Source organism: Salvelinus namaycush, chromosome 20, assembly GCF_016432855.1.
Source record: "Salvelinus namaycush isolate Seneca chromosome 20, SaNama_1.0, whole genome shotgun sequence".
Lineage (NCBI taxonomy): Eukaryota > Metazoa > Chordata > Actinopteri > Salmoniformes > Salmonidae > Salvelinus > Salvelinus namaycush.
Genome location: NC_052326.1, coordinates 6,739,124 through 6,762,133, shown reverse-complemented (window position 1 = coordinate 6,762,133; position 23,010 = coordinate 6,739,124). Strand labels below are relative to the sequence as shown.

The 23,010-nt window shown below is 42.5% G+C and overlaps 1 protein-coding gene across 1 annotated transcript in view; it reads right to left on the bottom strand.

Annotated features, from left to right (window-relative positions):
- Positions 1–2,560: 2,560 nt before the first annotated feature.
- The window catches only part of LOC120065563 (mitogen-activated protein kinase kinase kinase 12-like), a 71,780-nt gene continuing 51,330 nt past the window's right edge, over positions 2,561–23,010 (bottom strand). Inside the window, 9 exon segments of the mRNA XM_039016628.1 lie at positions 2,561–2,656; positions 6,987–7,281; positions 7,437–7,504; positions 7,667–7,923; positions 8,235–8,470; positions 9,061–9,303; positions 9,599–9,736; positions 9,946–10,062; positions 15,290–15,399. Of these exon segments, the coding sequence (XP_038872556.1) occupies positions 2,561–2,656; positions 6,987–7,281; positions 7,437–7,504; positions 7,667–7,923; positions 8,235–8,470; positions 9,061–9,303; positions 9,599–9,736; positions 9,946–10,062; positions 15,290–15,399 (1,560 nt within the window).

Below are 23,010 nucleotides of genomic sequence, written 5' to 3'. Positions count from 1 at the left end.
TTCTCGTTCTGTGTTGGTGCCTGTCGCGTGTGTGTGTAACATCCATAAAATCTATTCCTTTTCATAATGGGCAATAAGTTATTCTACTGGGCACTGAAGTTCATAGGAATGGTCACTGCTATGATTTTATGAACACTTTAACACTTACCCAGCATTAAAATCTGACACCCACATTTCTGGGTTTTTGAACAGTGATTTTTATTTGTTTCTTAAATATATTTTTTGTACACAGATGCGATATAAAAACAAAACATGTACTTTCAAAGGGACGAGGAGTCTGTTTTTGATTCAGCATATTGGAAACTAGCTTGGAGCCAAATCGGTTAGTGGTGTGCTGTACAAACATTAACGTGACATTTGCCATAGGGACTTGGTAAGACAAATCAACACATCAGGCTAATCAGAAACATACAGGAGCCTCTTTCTCCAGTCACCATAGGGCAGTGGTGTTTTGCTGTATTGGCAACAAAACAATTCATTATTTGTCCACATCTACAGTCAGGTCCGAAATGATTGGCACCCTTGAGAAAGATGAGCAAAAAAAGCCTATAAAATAAAACAAATTAAGAGTTAAGAGGACAGAATAAATTCAGAGATTTTTTTTTGAACGTTGTTTACAAAATGTATGCTTTTACAGAAAATAAATACTAGTGGATATATAAAACCTTACAGAACACAGGAGCTGCCATTTTATAGCTTATCAAATGGAACCTGCTGAGTCATTTGATAGGAGAGGATGGAACGGAGGCTGTTTAAACATAGGCCTCTATTGCATCCCGATGCTGCCCGAGTTCACACTTGCGCACTCCTCCCCATGGATAATAAAACATATATTTGGATTGGTAGAGGGTGGTTCCACCATATTTCTTACATCTTTCCTTTTCAATCCAAGAAGGGAAGTGAACAAGTGCACATTTAGGTGATAAGGATTTAGAATCGGGACGCAACCTTCGTTGACAGGAAAGTAACTAGTTGCCAGACAACTAGTTAGTTTAGGAACACACTAGTCTGCTGCTCATGAGTTGGATAGTTAATTAGTGAGTGGTAGATTCCCTTTCTATGGGTGATTAAGTCCCTTTGATCTGAGCCTCATGCTCTGACTAACATCTGCATTTGGACAAAAAATACAAGTATAACCCATACATACTATATTACAACCATGCTTTAGTGATCTGATCTAGTATCTTTACACTTGTAGATGGCAATGCACATGGTCGGTGACTGAGGCTTCATCTCGAATGGCACTCTATTTCCTATGAAGTGCACTACTTTTGACCCAGAGCTGTGGGGATTAGGGTGCCATTTGAGATTTGACCTGAGGTTTTGTTCTCAATGGTATCCTAGTACGTAGTATTGCATTTTAATACAGTATAAAGACTGCAATACCAAATAAATACAATAGTTAATCTACAAAAACAAGTGCGGTCAGACCCTGGAAGAAAGGGGCTGTAGTTTTAGTTTACAGCCAGGGGAATGATTCAGAGTTAGTGGACATATTGCTTGGTGTTGTTCATTATCTATCATTGTTCTGCTCTCTTCAACCTGTCTTTAATGCCATAGAAATATAATTATTAGATTATATTTCTATGCTTATTAATGCCCTGTCATCATCGTCATGAACAGCATCCGGTATCAGACCAATAGAATATCTGTTCAGGGCCATGTTCAGTAGGCAAACGTTGAATGGTTCAGATAGAAATGTCACGAATAGAGCTGACATGGTTCATTTGTTCTACATGTCAGAGAGGTATGTATGTTCTACATAATCTTTTTCTATCTGAAATATCCACAATGTTGTGCCCTGCTGAATGCACCTGAGTTCTGTTGTCTGGTACAATTCAATAGCGCCCTCTAGTGTAAAACATTAGTCAGCACCATTAGATGATCCAGTCTCACATTTCAACTCTTACAAATGTTTGTTAATTGAATAAGTGTCTCAAGAGGTCCAAATATTTACATACAGTTGATGTTACATTAAATAAAATACAGATTGTATAAAAAAATGTGGACAACAAAATCCCTGATGAAAAACATTTATAAATACATGTGAAAATATAAAGAAGAAGAATGTAAACATTGATTTTCTCTCTAATACCCAATAAATAAATTAAACGACACTCAGTGCACAATCCTTGTGAGGAAACAAAAGATTTTGGACATGAAATAATCCGTACCAATCAAGTATACAAAGTGCAGAAGCCTGGACATATAATCTGAATGGGAGACTTTACATAGAATAGATAATAAAGTATGACAATTTTTTGGACAAAATATAGAAGTAAGGAACAACGGATAGTGAAAGAACAACGGATAGTGAAAGAATCACTATAACATGTAGAAGTTACATCTGTGGTGTGGTGTTGCAGAGGTCCCTGTAGGTGAGGTGAGTTGGCTTGTTGAAGTGTTTTTGCAAGGCTGTGACTGGGAAATGAGAGAAGGGAGGTTGAGTTGAGGGTGGGGGCAGTTTGGTTGGCTGTACATAGGCCTGTCCAGGAGGCTGGGGCTGAGGTCTGGGGGGGAATGGGCCTGGGTCTCAGTCTGAGGCTGTGGCCTGGCCTCCTCACCAGTTGGTGCTGGGGAGCCTATGGGGCTGGGGCTCTGTGCAGCCTGAGTAGTCCAGCTCAGCACTGTCACACTCAGAGTCATCATACAGGCCCTGGGGTGAGGTGGAGAGGCAGAGTTAGAGGATGGCAATGGGCATTACTGCATTGTGACTGGTTATTAATACAGTTTTTCCTAGCCATTGATTAAATACATTTTTCCCTCATCAATCTACACACAATACCCCATAATGACAAAGCGATTACAGGCTTTTTGAAATTTTAGCAAATTATACTTATTTACATAAGTATTCAGACCCTTTGCTATGAGACTCAAAATTGAGCTCGGGTGCATCCTGTTTCCATTGATCATCCTTGAGATGTTTCTACAACTTGATTGGAGTCCATCTGTGGTTAATTCAATTGATTGGACATGATTTGGAAAGGCACACACCTGTCTATATAAAGGTCCCACAGTTGACAGTGCATGTCAGAGCAAAAACCAAGCCATGAGGTCGAAGGAATTGTCCGTAGAGCTCAGAGTCAGGATTGTGTCGAGTCACAGATTTGGGGAAGGGTACCAAGAAATTTCTGCAGCATTGAAGGTCCCCAAGAATACAGTGGCCACCAAATGGAAGAAGTTTGGAACCACCAAGAGTCTTCCTAGAGACCTCAGACTGGGACGAAGGTTCACCTTCCAAATGCAAAACGACCCTAAGCACACAGCCAAGACAACACAAGAGTAGCTCTGGGACAAGTCTCAGAATGTCCTTGTGTAGCACAGCCAGAGCCCAGACTTGAACTCGATTGAACATCTCTGGAGAGTAGAGGTCGACCGATTAATCGTAATGGCCGATTAATTAGGGCCGATTTCAAGTTTTCATAACAATCGGTAATCGGCATTTTTGGACCCGATCATGGCCGATTACATTGCACTCCACGAGGAGACTGCGTGGCAGGCTGACGACCTGTTATGCGAGTGCAGCAAGGAGCCACGGTAAGGTGCTAGCTAGCATTAAATGTATCTTATAAAAAACTATCTTAACATAATCCCTAGTTAACTACACATGGTTGACGATATTACTAGTTTATCTAGCGTGTCCTGCGTTGCATTTAATCGATGCGGTGCCTGTTAGTTTATCATTGAATTACAACCTACTTCTCCAAACGGTTGATTTAACAAGCGCATTCGCGAAAAAAGCACTGTCGTTGCACCAATGTGTACCTAACCATAAACATCAACGCCTTTATTAAAATCAATACACAAGTATGTATTTTTAAACCTGCATATTTAGTTAATATTGCCTGTTAACATGAATTTCTTTTAACTAGGGAAATTGTGTCACTTCTCTTGCGTTCTGTGCAACAGAGTCAGGGTATATGCAGCAGTTTGGGCCGCCTGGCTCGTTGCAAACTGTGTGAAGACAATTTGTTCCTAACAAAGACAGCCAACTTCGCCAAACGGGGGATGATTTAACAAAAGCGCATCTGTGAAAAAAATCACAATCGTTGCACGAATGTACCTAACCATAAACATCAATGCCTTTCTTAAAATCAATACATAGAAGTATATATTTTTAAAACCTGCATATTTAGTTAAAAGAAATCCATGTTAGCAGGCAATATTAAACTAGGGGAATTGTGTCACTTCTCTTGCATTCATTGCACGCAGAGTCAGGGTATATGCAACAGTTTGGGCCGCCTGGCTCGTTGCGAACTAATTTGCCAGAATTGTACATAATTATGACATAACATTGAAGGTTGTGCAATGTAACAGGAATATTTAGACTTATGGATGCCACCCTTTAGATAAAATACGTAACGGTTCCGTATTTCACTGAAAGAATAAACGTTTTGTTTTCGGATTTGACCATATTAATGACCTAAGGCTTGTATTTCTGTGTGTTATTATGTTATAATTAAGTCTATTATTTGATATTTGATAGAGCAGTCTGACTGAGCGGTGGTAGGCAGCAGCAAGCTCGTAAGCATTCATTCAAACAGCACTTTCGTGCATTTGCCAGCATCTCTTCGCTGTGCTTCAAACATTGTGCTGTTTGACTTCAAGCCCATCAACTACTGAGATTAGGCTGGTGTAACCAATGTGAAATGACTAGCTAGTTAGCGGGGTGCACGCTAATAGTGTTTCAATCGGTGACGTTACTCGCTCTGATACCTTGAAGTAGTTGTTCCCCTTGCAAGGGCCGAGTTTTTTGTGGAGCGATGGGTAACGATGCTGCGAGGGTGGCTGTTGTCGATGTGTTCCTAGTTCGAGACCAGGTAGGGGCGAGGAGAGGGATGGAAGCTATACTGTTAAACTGGCAATACTAAAGTGCCTATAAGAACATCCAATAGTCACAGGTATTTGAAATACAAATGGTATAGAGAGAAATAGTCCTATAATTCCTATAATAACTACAACCTAAAACTTCTTACCTGGGAATATTGAAGATTCATGTTAAAAGGAACCACCAGCTTTCATATGTTCTCATGTTCTGAGCAAGGAACTTAAACGTTAGCTTTTTTACATGGCACATATTGCACTTTGTTTTTGCATTACTTAAACCAAATTGAACATGTTTCATTATTTATTTGAGCCTAAATTGATTTTATATATGTATTATACAGTATTAAGTTAAAATAAAAGTGTTCATTCAGTATTGTTGTAATTGTCATTATTACAAATAAATAAATAAAAATCGGCCGATTAATCGGTATCGGCTTTTTTGGTCCTCCAATAATCGGTATCGGCGTTGAAAAATCATAATCGGTCGAGCTCTACCGGAGAGACCAGAAAATAGCTGTGCAGCAACGCTCCCCATCCAGCCTGATAGAGCTTGAGAGGATCTGCAGAGAAGAATGGAAGAAACTCCCCAAATACAAGTGTGACATGCTTGTAGCGTTAGAAGACTTGAGGCTGTAATCGCTGCCAAAGGTGCTTCAACAAAGTACTGAGTAAAGGGCCTGAAAACTTATGTAAATGTGATATTTCATTTATTTTTATAACATTAGCAAAAATGTCTAAAAACCTGTTTTTGCTTTGTCATTATGGGGTATTGTTTGTAGATTGATGAGGAAGAAAAAACGATGTAATCCATTTTAGAATAAGGCTGTAACGTAACAAATTGTGGAAAAAGTGAAGGGGTCTGAATACTTTCCAAATGCACTGTACTTTTGTATATATAGTGCACATTGTGCATAACAAGCTGTGAAATCATATAGCATCAATTTTTACAGCACAAAGTAAATGGAACATCCTGGGGCACTCAAATGTGCACTCAGTCAGAACTTCTGGGTCTGGTCTAGCCTCCCTCCTAATGAGTCTCTCGCACTAGGTGGCTTACGTCCGCACATGAGACTAGATCTGCTCTGTCAGGTACAAATGGTGCTAAAGCATAAAGTTCATTGTAATTAATCTGGAAATATATAATCATAAGTCATCAGAACCTGGGACCTGATAAACCGGACATCTACATCCAACAAGAGTCCAAGGACAGATGGAACTAGCTAGAACTTTCTCATCACGGATATAGTAGGACAAAAAAGCATGACTGTGACTGGACAATTGTATTGTTTTCCCCCACGGTGTTCATCAGGTTCTACTGTAGGTGACAAGGCAGGCACCATGTTGTGTGGACTAAAACAGCATAAAACCGGGTGTATCACAAAGCATGATCAAATGAATTAGCCAGCTACAGTAATTTTGAGAAACATTGAGAAATAGTTTGGTAAATATTTTGGTCAAATTAACCAGTTATCTACCTTTGATATAAGTAGCTAGCTATAGCTAGCTGGTTGCTTGCTAGCTAGTTATCTCCCATGCCAATTTCTAATATCTGACTTACTCGCAAATAAAGTTATTTCATAATGAAAGTTAACTGGCTAGCACATCAAGGTTTGTGCCATTAGCTATCCCCAGTTAGATCATGTGTTTTCCCTTGTTGCATCTGCATGCTTGTTGCGTTCTCCCTGGTGCACTTGTTTGTTCGTGAGCTGGCTGCTCATTCGAAATAGTATAATCGAATCTGTTCAAAACAGTGGCTGCATGTGACATGCAAAAGTGAAATAAGTGTGTTTACGCTGTTGGAACTACCGGTAGTTTGAAAACTTGGCATATTTCTGTCATGCTGCTTTGTTGACAACTTCAACCACGACCACCCCCATACACCCAGCCAATCAGCGGCCGCCACTGGTCCCTACACAAGAGCAAAATCCAAATGTAGACCTATTTTCTGTTATAGGGATAGCAGCCTTAATGATCAGAGCATGCATTATAATCAGGATTTCGGCTCATCATTTCCCGTCGATTATTGCTAAACATAACAGTTCTCATGGTAACCTTACCATAGTTCTAGTTGTCACGGTAACACTTTGTCACAGTTCTAGTTGTTACGGTACCCCACCTCATAGTTCTACGGTTCCCAGAGTAACCCTGTCCCTGCCTACCTCATAGCTCTGCTCTGTGTTGAGCTGGGTCTTGACCTGGCGGATGGTGGCCTCCTCTGATAGGCCTTCGGCTGGGTCAAGGGTAGGGTCGGCAGAGATCTCCGACCCCTGGGATAGAAGGTCGTCGCTCTTGTCGTCCAGCCGCTCATCCGTGTTGGTGCTGACCACGTCGGGCGTGCCACTGTGGGAGTGGTCGCTGGTGTTGCCCTCCTCTCCGTCCGACACGGACACTGCTGACAGGTTCTCAGAGCTGAAGGTGGACAGGGACTGGCACTTGTTGATGCTCACTGGCCGACTGCATGGGGAAGAGAGGAAATAGATGAAATAATGGGGCTCTCAATAACTCAGACACAAGCTATTTTTTATCACACCAAGAGGTTCTTCCTGCTGGACTATATACTTTAGAATCTTGACTATATACACTATCATGTATAAGATGTATATTCTCACCGTCTCCGCGGTAACTCCACCTCACTGTCCACCTCCCCTTCCTCTTCCTCTGAGGACACACCACATCTCTGGAGGAGACATGGAAGAGATATGATGAGACTTAGAAAGGGATCAGCTTCATCTTACAACTATTTTTCTCAATTGATTTGGCACATTGTCGGAATGTTTTTAGGAAAAGAACCAGCACCTTATGCATTACAGACAAACATATTTTTTTCTGGCAGATCTACCTGTTTGCGTGTGACTTGTTTCCGGTAGAGCAGTGCTGCAGGTGTGAGGTAGCACCTGGGTGACCTTATGATTCCCGTCTCCTCCTCCTCCTTCTCATCCTGGGGTATTCTCCCTGGGCCTCCCAGCACCGACCCCCTCCCTGCTGTCGCCCCCCTCCCACAGGGCGAATCTGGGCTACTGGAGAACGGGATGGAGGCCGCGTCCTCGCTGGGGGTGTCACTACGCATTGGGGTCTCTGCCTGATCGTCTGTCCCTCCTCCACCTGCAAGTCATTCATACCAACCAGCATCAGTTTCCTTATTTCCTAAACACAGAAGGACTATACACTGTAAATGTTGTGTTAATGTGTATTTATTGACGAATGTCTGTCTTGATCATGTCTTGTGATCTATGTCCTGTGACTGAAGTGATGTAGGTGATATATTATGGATGCATCCCAAATAGCACCCTATTCCCTTTATCGTGCACCACCATATAGGTCTCTAGTCAAAAGTAGCGCCCTGCGTAGGGAATAGGTTGCAATTTGGGACACCGCCTATATGTACGCCATGTATCCCTGTATATCACCAGCAAATTTCCCTATGGGACATTATTATAACTATTCATCACCTCCTCCTCCCAGGCCAGCAGAGGCGCTCTGGCTGCCCCCTCTCTCCAGGCCGGGCTTCTCCTGTCCCTTGCTGCGGCCCTCTGCCTCCAGATCGGTGGAGATAAGGTCCGGGCTGGATGAGGGCATCTTCTTCAGCAGCAGATCATGCTGGAGACCTCTCAGAGCTGCACTGGGGTCCAGATGCTGCTTGCTGCTGGGGGGGGGATACATCTTTATTGTGGGCCCTGAAGGCCGATTTGAGGATAGTTTTCAATGTATACTAAGTGTACAAAATATTAACTTTCCATGACAGACTGACCAGGTGAATCCAAGTGAAAGCTAAGATCCCTTATTGATGTCACTTGTTAAATCCACTTCAATCAGTGTAGATGAAGGGAATGAGACCGGTTGAATAAGGATTTTTAAGTCTTGAGACATGGATTGTGTATGTGTGCCATTCAGAGGGTGAATGGACAAGACAAACGATGCCTTTGAACAGGTATGGTAGTAGGTGCCAGCACTACCAGTTTGTGTTAAGAACTGCAACGCTACTGGGTTTTTCACACTCAACAGTTTCCTGTGTGTTTCAAGAATGGTCCACCACTCAAATGACATCCAGCCAACTAGACACAACTGTGGGAAGCATTGGAATCAACATGGGCCAACATCCCTGTGGAACTCTTTCGACACCTTGTAGAGTCCATGCCACAACAAATTGTGGCTGTTCTGAGGGAAAAAGGGGGTTGGGGTGCAACTCAATATTAGGAAGGTGTTCTTAATGTTTTGTACACTCAGTGTAAATACCTGGGTGTGGTGTTGGTGGTGGTCAGTGACATAGTATTAGCCAAGCCCAGGTTAGAGGACAGGGCTGCCTTCAGCCCAGCCAGGTCTCCACTGCTGCCCTTCCCTGCCTTCCTGTAGCGGGACTTGGCCCGACGCGACCTCCCCGGGGACGTGGAGCCCTTCTGGGGGCAAGAGGGGATGGTCACCTGGGTGATGGAGGAGTCCAGTTTGGGGAGGATCACCTCTGACTTCAGCAGGTCTGGCCTACTGGAACACACAGTGAGTAAAGTCTACAGTTTCAGTACACTGAATAAATAGAGTCAAAGTCAAAGTCAAGAGAAATAGATGCAGCTACAGCCTTTCTCCTTGTATCCAAATAAACAATATACAGTGAGGGCTCAAACTGTACATGCTTACAACCAGTAATAATACATAATAGCTGTATGCCCGGTAAGTGTTACATGCTATTTAATCCAAAAACACATGTATACAGACAGCGATTGAATGTGTGGGATTAGTGAGTGTGAATGGTTCAATGGTTTCCCCCCCTCAGTCTCACCTCTTGGTGTGAGAGGCCAGTTTCTGAGGTATGTTGCGTTTCTTGATGAGTTTCTCCATGGAGTTGGACGAGCGTTCTTGTCTGGAGCTGTGGTGTTTGACGCATACTGGGTACTTCTTATCCAGGGACTGCTCCCTCCTGGGAAACACACACACACACACACACACAACATCATTCATTCATTCATTACTTAGCCACAGTAAACATATCACAAACGTCTGTATTATGTATTCCATTATGTCTGCAGTTCCCTCTCCCTGCTTGTGTCTTTGGCAGATGAGCATGAATATTGTACACACAGGTAGATATTGATTGTAAAGGTGTGCAACAATGAATAGGATTATCACTTGAGTAGCTCTTTCTCCTTGAGTTCCAGCTGTAGCATGACAGCATTGAGCTCCATGTAGAGGTTGTTGGCCCTGTCCAGTTTCCTCTCGTAGTGCTCACGGATGTCCAGGGCATGCCTGAGACGGAGAGAGAGAGAATGGAACGGGACGGACAGGGTTAAAACACGCAGCACAGCTAGCCATTCAATTTGATGTATGCAAAGGCGCAATGAACACAATTGGTGAGCAACATCATCAACATCATTGGACAGCCATAAACAACACACACAGTAAAGCTTTTGCTGTATGTTGATATGTACAGTTGAAGTCGGAAGTTTACATACACCTTAGCCAAATACATTTAAATTCAGTTTCACAATTCCTGACATTTAATCCTAGTAAAAATTCCCTGAAATTCCCTGACCCACAAAAAGTTGGGTGAATTATGGCCCATTCCTCCTGACAGAGCTGGTGTAACTGAGTCAGGTTTTATAGGCCTCCTTGCACGCACACGCTTTTTCAGTTCTGCCCACAAATTTTCTATAGGATTGAGGTCAGGGCTTTGTGATGGCCACTCCAATACCTTGACTTTGTTGTCCTTAAGGCATTTTCCCACAACTTTGGAAGTATGCTTGGGGTCATTGTCATTTGGAAGATCCATTTGCAATCAAGCTTTAACTTCCTGACTGATGTATTGAGATGTTGCTTCAATATATCCACATAATTTTCCATCCTCATGAGGCCATCTATTTTGTGAAGTGCACCAGTCCCTCCTGCAGCAAAGCACCCCCACAACATGATGCTGCCACCCCCGTGCTTCAGTTGGGATGGTGTTCGTCGGCTTGCAAGCCTCCCCCTTTTTCCTCCAAACATAACGATGGTCATTATGACCAAACAGTTCTATTTTTGTTTCATCAGACCAGAGGACATTTCTCCAAAAAGTATGATCTTTGTCCCCATGTGCAGTTGCAAACCATAGTCTGGCTTTTTTATGGCGGTTTTGGAGCAGTGGCTTTTTCTTTGCGGAGTGGCCTTTCAGGTTATGTTGATATAGGACTCGTTTTACTGTGGATATAGATACTTTTGTACCGGTTTCCTCCAGCATCTTCACAAGGTCCTTTGCTGTTGTTCTGGGATTGATTTGCACTTTTTGCACCAAAGTACGTTCATCTCTAGGAGAGAGAACGCGTCTCCTTCCTGAGCGGTATGACGGCTGCGTGGTCCCATGGTGTTTATACTTGCATACTATTGTTTGTACAGATGAACGTGGTACCTTCAGGCGTTTGGAAATTGCTCCCAAGAATGAACCAGACTTGTGGAGGTGTACATTTTTTTAATGAGGTCTTGTCTGATTTCTTGGGATTTTCCCATGATGTCAAGCAAAGAGGCACTGAGTTTGAAGGTAGGCCTTGAAATACATCCACATGTACACCTCCAATTGACTCAAATGATGTCAATTAGCCTATCAGAAGCTTCTAAAGCCATGACATAATTTTCTGGAATTTTCCAAGCTGTTTAAAGGCACAGTCAACTTAGCGTATGTAAACTTCTGACCCACTGGAATTGTGATACAGTGAATTATAAGAGAAATAATCTGTCAGTAAACAATTGTTGGAAAAATGACTTGTGTTTTGCACAAAGTAGATGTCCTAACCGACCTTCCAAAACTATAGTTTGTCAAAACAATACATTTGTGGAGTGGTTGAAAAACAAGTTTTAATGACTCCAACCTGTATGTAAAACTTCCTACTTCAACTGTATGTATGCATGTATGTATGTAGCTATGTATGTACAGTGTATTCGGAAAGTATTCAGAACCCTTGACTTGGTCCACATTTTGTTACGGTACAGCCTTATTCTAAAATGGATTACATTATATTTTTTCTGATCAATCTACACACAATACTCCATAATGAAAAATCAAAAACAGGTTTTTGGAAATGTTTGCTAATTTATATTAAAAAAACTGAAATATCACATTTTACATAAGTATTCAGACCCTTTACACAGTACTTTGTTGAAGTACCTTTGGCAGCGATTACAGCCTTGAGTCTTCTTGGGTGTGACGCTACAAGCTTGGCACACCTGTATTTGGGGAGTTTCTCCCATTCTTCTCTGCAGATCCTCTCAACCTCTGTCAGGATGGATGGGGGGGGGGGCGTCGATGCACAGCTAATTTCTGGTTTCTTCAGAGATGTTCACTTGGGTTCAAGTCTGGGGTCTGGCTGGGCCACTGAAAGACATTCAGATACTTGTCCTGAAGCCACTCCTGTGTTGTCTTGGCTGTGTGCTTTGGGTCGTTGTCCTGTTGGAAGGTGAACCTTCGCCCCAGAGGTCCTGAGCGCTTTGGAGCAGGTTTACATCAAGGATCGATCTGTACTTTGCTCCGTTCATCTCTCCCTAGATCCTGATTAGTCTCCCAGTCCCTGCCGCTGAAAAACATCCCCACAGGATGATGCTGCCACCACCATAATTCACCATAGGAATGGTACCAGGTTTCCTCCATACGTGACGCTTGGCATTCAGGTCAAAGAGTTCAATCTTGGTTCTCATGGTCTGAGAGTCATTAGGTGCCTTTTGGCAAACTCCAAGTGGGCAGCCATGTGCCTTTTACTGAGGAGTGGCTTCCGTCTGGCCACTCTACCTAAAGGCCTGATTGGAAGGTTCTTACATCTCCACAGAGGAAATCTGGAGCTCTGTCAGAGTGACCGTCGGGTTCTTGGTCACCTCCCTGACCAAGGCCCTTCTCCCCCAATTGCTCAGTTTGGCCGGGCAGCCAGCTCTAGGAAGAGTCTTGGTGGTTCCAAACTTCTTCCATTTAAGAATGTTGGAGGCCACCCTGTTCTTGGGGACCTTCAATGCTGCAGACATTTTTAGGTACCCTTCCCCAGATCTGTGCATCGACACAATCCTGTCTCGGAGCTCTACGGACAATTACTTCGACCTCATGGTTTGTTTTTTGCTCTGACATGCACTGTCAACTGTGGAACCTTATATAGACAGGTGTGGGCCTTTCCAAATCATGTCCAATCAATTGAATTTACCACAGGTTGACTCCAATCAAGTTGTAGAAACATCAAGGATGATCAATGGAAACAGGATGCACCTGAGCTCAATTCAAGTCTCGTAAATAAGGTATTTCAGTTTTTTATTTTTAATACATTTGTAAACATTTCTAAAAACCTGTTTTCACTTTGCATTTAGTGGGGTATTGTGTGCAGATTGCTGAGGATTTCTTTTTATTTAATCCATTTTAGAATAAGGCTGTAATGTAACAAACTGTGGAAAAAGTCAAGGGGTCTGAAAACTTTCCGAAGGCACTGCATGTATGTATGTATAGTGGCAAGAAAAAGTATGTGAACCCTTTGGAATTACCTGGATTGGTCATACAATTTGATCTGATATTCATCTAAGTCTTAACAATAGACAAACACTGTCTGTTTAAACGAATAACACACAAACAATTACACGTTTTGTTTGTATGTCTTTATTGAACACGTCGTGTAAACATTCACAGTGCAGGGTGGGGAAAGTATGTGAACCCTTGGATTTAATAACTGGTTGACCCTCCTTTGGCAGCAATAACCTCATCCTTATGTTTTCTGTAGTTGCGGATCAGACCTGCACAATGGTCAGGAGGAATTTTGGACCATTCCTCTTTACAAAACTGTTTAATTTCAGCAATATTATTGGGATGTCTGGTGCGAACTGCTCTCTTGAGGTCATGCAACAGCATCTCAATCGGGTTGAGATCAGTACTGGGCCACTCCAGAAGGCGTATTTTCTTCTGTTAAAGCCATTCTGTTGTTGATTTACTTCTGTGTTTTGGGTCATTGTCCTGTTGCATCACCCAGCTTCTGGGTGATGTCCTATTGAGCTTCAATTGGCAGACAGATAGCCTTACATTCTCCTGCAAAATGTCTTGATAAACTTGGGAAATCTGTCGATGATAGCAAGCTGTCCAGGCACTGAGGCAGCAAAGCAGCCCCAAACCATGATGCTCCCTCCACCATACTTTACAGTTGAGATGAGATTTTGATGTTGGTGTGTTTTTTTTCTCTCCACACATAGTGTTGTGTGTTCCTTCCAAACAACTCAACTTTAGTTTCATCTGTCCACAGAATATTTTGCCAGTAGCGCTGTGGGACATCCAGGTGAACTTTTGCGAACTTCAGACATGCAGCAATGTTTTTTTTGGACAGCAGCGGCTTCGTGGTGTCCTACGATGAACATTATTCTTGTTTAGTGTTTTACATATAGTAGACTTGTCAACAGAGATGTTAGCATGTTCCAGATATTTCTGTAAGTCTTAAGCTGACACTCTAGGATTCTTCTTAACTTCATTGAGCATTCTGTGCTGTGCTCTTGTAGTCATCTTTGCAGGATGGCCACTCCTAGGGAGAGTAGCAACAGTGCTGAACTTTCTCCATTTATAGACAATTTGTTTTACCACATACTTTTTCCAACCTACACTGTGAATGTTTAAATTATGTATTCAATATAGACAAGAAAAATACAATAATTTGTGTGTTATTAGTTTAAGCACACTGTGTTTGTCTATTGTTGTCACTTAGATTAAGATCAAATCAAATTTCATGACCAATTTATGCAGAAATTCAGGTAATTCCAAAGGGTTCACATCATTTTTTATTTACTTTTTTTTCTTACCCCTTTTTTCTCCCCAATTTCATGGTATCCAATTGGTAGTTTATACAGTCTTGTCTCATCGCTGCAACTCCCGTACGGACTCGGGAGAGGCGGAGGTTGAGAGCCATGCATCCTCCGAAACACAACCCAACCTAGCCGCACTGCTTCTTGACACAATGCACATCCAACCCGGAAGCCAGCCGTACCAATGTGTCAGAGGAAACACCGTACACCTGGCGACCTGGTCAATGAGACAAGGCCAAACCCTCCCTAACCCAGACGACGCTAGGCCAACTGTGCGTCGCCCCATGGACCTCCCGGTCGCGGCCGGCTGCGACAGAGCCTGGGCTCGAACCCAGAATCTCTGGTGGCACAGCTAGCACTGCGATGCAGTGCTTTAGACCACTGCGCCACCCGGGAGGTCCACATACTATTTCTTGCCACTGTATGTATGTATGTAGCTATGTATGTATGTATGTATGTATCTTTTGTAGCATTATTTCTGTATGTTCATTCCCTCGCTTTCTCACTCACTCACTCACTCACTCACTCACTCACTCACTCACTCACTCACTCACTCACTCACTCACTCACTCACTCACTCACTCACTCACTCACTCACTCACTCACTCACTCACTCACTCACTCACTCACTCACTCACTCACTCACTCACTCACTCAAATATTCATTCATCCGTCCATAATACTCTCCCTGTACCTGAGCTCCTCTTTGCGTCGTATGATCATCTCCTCATCCAATCTGTGTATACAGGTCCCCTCAGACTTGATCTTTTCAAAGTGCTGCTTCACCTCCACTCGCCACTCCGCCTGCACCACAGACACAGCAACAGATCATGTGTTAGTTAAAACTCAGCAACACAGGCCATAGTGTCTCAGTCATAACAGTCAGACAGACAGCAGCATAGACATACCATGTGTCAATCAAAACAACAGTCAAAACAAATCCATGTCACTGAGCATCTCAATCGTGCTCAGTAAACACAGTGAAAACATTCTGAAAGGACACCGTGGACATTTTCCTGACTGTGTATCATTCTGACCTGTCCCTCTAGCTGCTGTCTGTTTGTCTTGTCTTTTACAAGGACAGAAAGGTTTTAAAGAGAGATAGAGAGAGTAAGTGTGTGTGCTCACGTGCATGTCAGTCTATCACGGTCCCTCTGTGTGTGTGTGGCTCTTGTTATTAAGCTAATGCAGCCATCCCTCATTCCTCTATGTCCCTCCCTTCTCTCTGCCTCTCCTCCCTACATTTCCTCCCCTCTTGCCTGCCTCTCCTCCCATCCTCTCTGCTTCTGTCCCCTCCCTCCCAGACTCTCCTCCTCTCCCCCTCTCCCCTCCTTCCTGCCTCTCCTCTCCCCTACTCCCCGACTCTCCTCCCCTACTCCTTGCTTTTCCTCCCATCCTCTCCTCCCTGTCTCTCCTCCCTGCCTCTTCTCCCTGTCTCTCCTCCCTGCCTCTTCTCCCTACCCCCCCCCCCTTTTCTCACTGCCTTTCCTTCTCTCTCCTCCTCCCTGCCTCTTCTCCCCTGTGCCTCCTCTCCGCCTCTCCTACCCGCCTCTCGTCCCCATTAAAACAATTGGGAATTAGCTATGGCATAAGGATTCAGACGCATTGATCTCCTCGTCTTTGACAAAAATAAGAGATAACATGACTAGCTAGAAAGCTAGCTAACTCTTAGTGCCCTCCATTTGGATCCTATTAAATTACAAGAAGGGCTATGTCATAAACCCTCAAAGTAACAGAGTGGGGTGAAAATGGTAGCCATATTGGTCAGGGAAAATTCAAACCAGTCTAATTGGAATTAATGGCAGTAGAGGCATAATCCTGATTTTACTTATGCAGGAAAATGAAAGTAAGCCATGTAATATCCGAAATTGTGTAATATAATTATTGTCAAGCTAAGATATAGTCATATAATTATAAACACAGTTTCTACGGGTTTTATACACATTTTCTGTATAAAATAGCCTCTAAAATGTAGGACGGTAAATGTCAAAGATGTGTTTTATTGGAAAGCTGTGAGTGCTATTATATGATACAATATCAATACGTGTCGCATTAACAACTTGTGTCAGCCATTGTATGGCTGTGAATTGACTGCATTGTTTGAATGGAATGTTGGCATATTGGCAGTTAATTAGAACAATCAATTGAATAATCCCTGTCTGGCTAGCTAGCTAACAAACATAGAGTGTAGATATATTCTTCAAATTCATTATTTTACACAATATCTTATCACAGCACTGGCTAACCGTGGTTGACCAACTCCCTGACCAAAATGGCTGCATCATAAGAAGGTTCATCCCCATTCTACATAGTATTCAATGTCCTAATTCTATGGTGCACTGCTAGCTGTCAGTGTCAGTGCCCTCCCCTCCCCGTTTGTTGTTGTTTCTCTCCACTCCAAGTGAAATTCACAACAACAATATGTGCACACCCCCAATTCAGGTCTATCTATTAGTAGCCCCTGTCATTATTTGGTGGTAGAACTAAACTAAAGCATTTCTGCTGTTAGACAGGATTTATATCGAAATAGGGGTGACATTACCCTCTGGTTTAAGGTTTATGACATAAGCCACTGGAGTGTAATAGTGTATCTCTATGGGTACAGTAGAGCAGTGGTTCCCAAACTGTGGGTTGGTGTATTACAACAAAAATAGTATTATTATTTGAATATACAGTGCATTCAGGAAAGTATTCAGACCACTTGACTTTTTCCATATTTTGTTACGTTACAGCCTTATTCTAAAACGTATTAAATAGATGTTTCCCCCCTCATCAATCTACACACAATACTTCATAATGACAAAGCAAAAACAGGGTTTTATACATTTTTGCAAATGGATTACAAATACAAAACTGAAATATCACATTTACATAAGTATTGAGACCCTTTGCTCAGTACTTTGTTGAAGCACCTTTGGCAGCGATTACAGCCTAGCAAGCTAGCCAACGTTAGCCAACAGCTTGACTGCTGTTAGGTCAGAACGCTCGGATCCACCCTACTCCTCTGGTTTGTAGAAATGTTAGCAAATGTATTAAAAATAAAAAGCATAAATACCTTATTTACATAAGTATTCAGACCCCTTGTCACGCCTTGACCTGTTTACTTTATATTTTGGTTAGGTCAGGGTGTGACTAGGGTGGGTACGTTAGTTTTTGAATTGTCTTATGGTTTTGTATGTCAAGGGTTGTTGTAGGTCTAGGTGTTTTGTATGTCTATGGTGGCCTGATATGGTTCCCAATCAGAGGCAGCTGTTTATCGTTGTCTCTGATTGGGGATCATATTTAGGTAGTTTAGGGTTCTTGTTCTATGTTTAGTTGCCTGTCTGCACTATCCATATAGCTTCACGGTTCATTTTGTTATTTTGTTAGTTTGTTCAGTGTTCATTCGTTAAAATAAATAAGAATGTACGCATACCACGCTGCGCCTTGGTCTCCTCCTTACAACGGCCATGACACCCTTTGCTATGAGAATAATTGAGATCAGGTGAATCCTGTTTCCATTGACCATCCTTGATTGGACAAGATTTGGAAAGGCACACACCTGTCTATATAAGTTCTAACAGTTAACAGTGAATGTCAGAGCAAAAACCAAGACATGAGGTCGAAAGTTTTGTCCGTAGAGCTCCGAGACAGGATTGTGTCGAGGCAGAGATCTGGGGAAGGGTAGTGAAAAATGACTGCAACATTGAAGGACCCCATGAACACAGTGACCTCCATCATTCTTAAATGGAAGAAGTTTGGAATGACCAAGATTCTTCCTAGAGCTGGCCGCCAGGCCAAACTGAGCAATCGGGGGAGAAGGGCCTTGGTCAGGGAGGTAACCAAGAACCCGATGGTCACTCTGACAGAGCTCTAGGGTTCCTCTGTGGAGATGGGATAATCTTCCAGAAGGACAACCATCTCTGCAGCACTCCACCAATCAGGCCTTTAGGGTAGAGTGGCTAGACAGAAGCAACTCCTCAGTAAAGGCACATGACAGCCTGCTTGGAGTTTACCAAAAGGCACCTAAAGTCTCTCAGACCACCAGATACAACTGCCGAACTGCAGTCAGGTCAAGACCCTGGTGAGGATGACAAGCACACAGATGAGCTTCCCTGAGACGGTTTCTAACAGTTTGTGCAGAAATTCTTCAGTTGTGCAAACCTATAGTTTCATCAGCTGTCCGGTAGCTGGTCTCAGACGATCCCACAGGTGAAGAACCCGGATGTGCAGGTCCTGAGCTGGCGGGGTTACACGTGGTCTGCGGTTGTGAGTCTGGTTGCACTTCCTGCCAAAATGTCTAAAATGACGTTGGAGGCAGCTTATATCTGGTGGACATTCCTGCCGTCAGCATGTCAATTGCCTGCTCACTCAGACTTGTGACACTTCTGTGGCATTGTGTCGTGTGACAAAACTTCATATTTTAGAGTGGCCTTTAATTGTCCCCAGCACAAAATTTGAGAGGAATAAGCTTTTTGTGCTTATGGAACATTTCTGGGGAAAAATAATTCAGCTCATGAAACATGGGACCAACACTTAACATGTTGCGTTTATATTTTTGTTCAGTATATTTTTCTTGTGACAGAAGCAAGAAGTATTAGCTGGTCGATTTTAGCCTTTGACACCATGTAGATGTGCATAAAGATAAACACACGTAACTTTACTTGCCAAAGTCTGGTGGTTTATTCACATACAGCTAGCTAGCATACAGCCAAATATGCTCCTTGTTCTATCTGTGATACAGTGGTACCAAAGACAGCACAGTATGAAGATAGGCTGAAACTGCTTCTCCAATAGAAATCCCTGATCACGCTTGTAGGCGTTGCCAGGCAATGTTGGCTAGGTAAGCTACAACACAGAAACATGCCTTCGGGTCTAACATTCATCTCGCACCGAACTGCGAATGTGCAGACTGTCAAATCAAAGGCACTCCTTCAATATAAAGTAGCTTTTGTCACTGTCACAAGGTTGGAGTAATAACATGTTCAACTATTTTAGACATTGGCTCAACTCTAGGTTGTACATTTAGATTTCAAGAAAATTAACAAACAAGGAAGAATTTTTCACTTCTCTCATTGACTTGTCAAACTCAAAACCCCGGCCTTGTCTGCTTGGTCTGTTTCGCAAGTGTAAGCACCTCTAACTTTAGAATCTCTGTGGCGGTACTGGTACATCCAGATACCTCCGAGTGACTGTGACCTACCCATGATGCTCTAGTGATGACCTAGGCAACAATAAACAAAAACACATTCCATATTTAGGCTAAGGCTAGTGTTCAAAAGATTAACCATAACACTGGCTATGGCTGGTTCTGGAGATGGTTTGTCATAAGCATTTAGGGAAAACTTTGCCATCTAATGTTATCTCTAAATGGGTGTTCTCGTGTCCACTGCCAGTGAAAATCTGTGCTGCAGAGAGGTAGAGGAAGCTTATGTTGCTGATTGCATTTCATTCTCGGTACATAGTCATCAATCATGCAAGGAAAAATGACTGAAAGACACAACATGACATATAGTGGTTGTTATGAGCCCTTTGTTGTTCACACAAGAAACCTATTTTCAATGATATAGCTACCATCACATAACACAGATGAAAGGGTAAAGGGTTTATAATAATCTTTGAGCGAACTGTTCATGCACCTACACTACATAGTTATTCTACAAAAGAATAGCAATGGTTGTCCTGTAGCAGAAAGTGTATGCCATAGGATTAGGAATGTAATTTAATAGGATCTCTGTGGTGTATGTATGCACTTTACAGGTGATGGCAAAGTGCAAAAACGTGTTGGTGGCATGCTACTGACCACCCAGGTTTTGCCCTATATGCCTCAACCCATATGCCCTGCAGGCTGTATGCAATGCTTACAGGCAAGAACATGGGGACATGGATGCTGAAATAAGTGGGTAGGTAAATGCAAAGTATGCTATGTTGGCGCACAGGAAGGCTTCTAATTATAAGGAGACTGGACATCCCTATAATAACTGAAATATCAATGAACCCCCAGTCAATCGGGAAATCTAACCTTGAGCAAAATAATAGTGGACTAGAACACACCTGTAGGCTTTCTGTAGATTGGAATAACTTTTAATCAATTTAGAAGTTTTCAAATCAGATCAAGCATTAACCAGCGATAGCAGACACTCATATACGTTTTGGCGGATGCTTTGTTGGTGTCAGAGGTGGAACTGCATTGGTCAAATCGGTGAGCAGCTGCTCTTGCGATCATTGTCACGAAACCACACACGCCCTACTCCAGTCAGAAGTTCAGAATGAGAAAGTGTAGGCTATATAGAAATAATTATATATACTATATAGAAAAATCATTAAAGGAAATTAGGATCGCTGATCCTAATCGAGGTGTAGAGCACATTTTATATTCCAGTGTTCGAACTTGTACACAAGGCTGCATGGGATTCTGTTAATGCGACTCGGTGCAGCCAAAGGCATTGTCCACTTTAGGTATAATGCCGGGAGCCACTTGAGGATTTGACAGCTCTAACGCAGTTCTACCCTGACACCGTCAAAACAACTCTCTACAGATGTTGGCTAAAGCGGATCTGGTTGAATCGAGCCCTTAGTTTGCAATTGTGATAACAGGTTCTGAAAGGTAGGCAAATCGTTGGCAGAAAGTTGTTGTGCATTAGTGTCATGGGTACCTAAAAACAAATGTCCACTTGGTAATCCCAGCGTGTGCAGACCAGGTTCCCCGATCCCACGTACACTGGCTTAAAACTAACCCCATTAGAATAATTTAGTGAGTCAAATTGTGTAAGCATCTTTACTTTATTTGAAGGATATAACTATTTTAAAAAACGGTATTTATTGCAATTACAACCACTGCCTCAGCCTCTGTCCATCTGGTCTCATGCAGCACAGCAGTCCTGTAAAACATATGACACAAATGTAGAGTTAGTTCATTGAAGTTATTGTAGGTGGAATCCTAACTTGAGATCTATGTAATTTAACTTTTGTACAAATCATGATGTGATGTCAGTAGAAGATTTATGGCAGAAATGATGTTTTGATATTACTCAGCCCATTATGTTATGGCTCCAAATCCAACATCAACAAATCTTAGTGATAGGATTCCGTGACTTACCTTCAGCATCCCGGAGTCGCCTCTTCACTGTTGACATTGAGACTGGTGTTTTGCAGGTACTATTTAATGAAGCTGCCAGTTGAGGACTTGTGAGGCGTCTGTTTCTCAAACTAGACACTCTAATGTACTTGTCCTCTTGCTCAGTTGGGCACCAGGGCCTCCCACTCCTCTTTCTATTCTGGTTAGAGCCAGTTTGCTCTGTTCTGTGAAGGGAGAAGTACACAGCGTTGTATGAGATCTTCAGTTTCTTGGCAATTTCTCGCATGGAATAGCCTTCATTTCTCAGAAGAAGAATAGACTGAGGAATTTCAGAAGAAAGTTCCTTGTTTCTGGCCATTTTGAGCCTGTAATCAAACCCCACAAATGCTGATGCTCCACATACTCAACTAGTCTAAAGGCCAGTTTTATTGCTTCTTTAATCAGAACAACAGTTTTCAGCTGTGCTAACATAATTGCAAAAGGGTTTTCTAATGATCAATTAGCCTTTTAAAATGATAAACTTGGATTAGCTAACACAACGTGCCATTGGAACACAGGACTGATGGTTGCTGATAATGGGCCTCTGTACGCAGATATTGTAGATATGTAGATATTCCATTAAAGAATCTGCCGTTTCCAGCTACAATAGTCATTTACAACATTAACAATGTCTACACTGTATTTCTGAATAATTTGATGTTATTTTAATGGACAAAAAATTTGCTTTTCTTTCAAAAACAACAATATTTTTAAGTGACTCCAAACTTTTTAACGGTAATGTACCTTCCTTCACTATACTTGAATGAATGTGTAGACTACATTCTGGACGCCGTAATTCAGTGTAAGTCGGTAGGAACACATTAACTGGTGCAACTGCTGTCTCATCCCGTCTCAGGTCACCACACATCGCTGCTTCCTCGTAGCAGACGAGAAAGACAAAGGTAGATGTGAAGTGTGGTAAGCAGTTGAACAGTTATATCTGTCTGCCATGGCTGTATACAAACAGTTCTTATATCTATCATAGACCAATGTTTAACTTCTGGACAGATACTCAAGCATTCTCCAGAGAGGAAAAGCGAGACTGGTGTTTGGACACGGCGTCACTCTTCTCTGGTTGGCCGTATTCGGAGCAGAGGGGGGCTAGGATAGTCACGCTTTCCGGCAGCTGTTAGTATGGCCCTGGATCTCCCACAACATCCTGGAACAGTAGCTCCAGGAGTATGTCGACGTAGCCTAGAAAAATAAATTACTTATACAGGCAATTACAAAATGTGAGTAATCACTGTTGCTTAAGCTAACCAACTGTGTGTCTGGAGGGGAATAACTTACCATACGTAGGATGAGGTTTCAAGACTTGG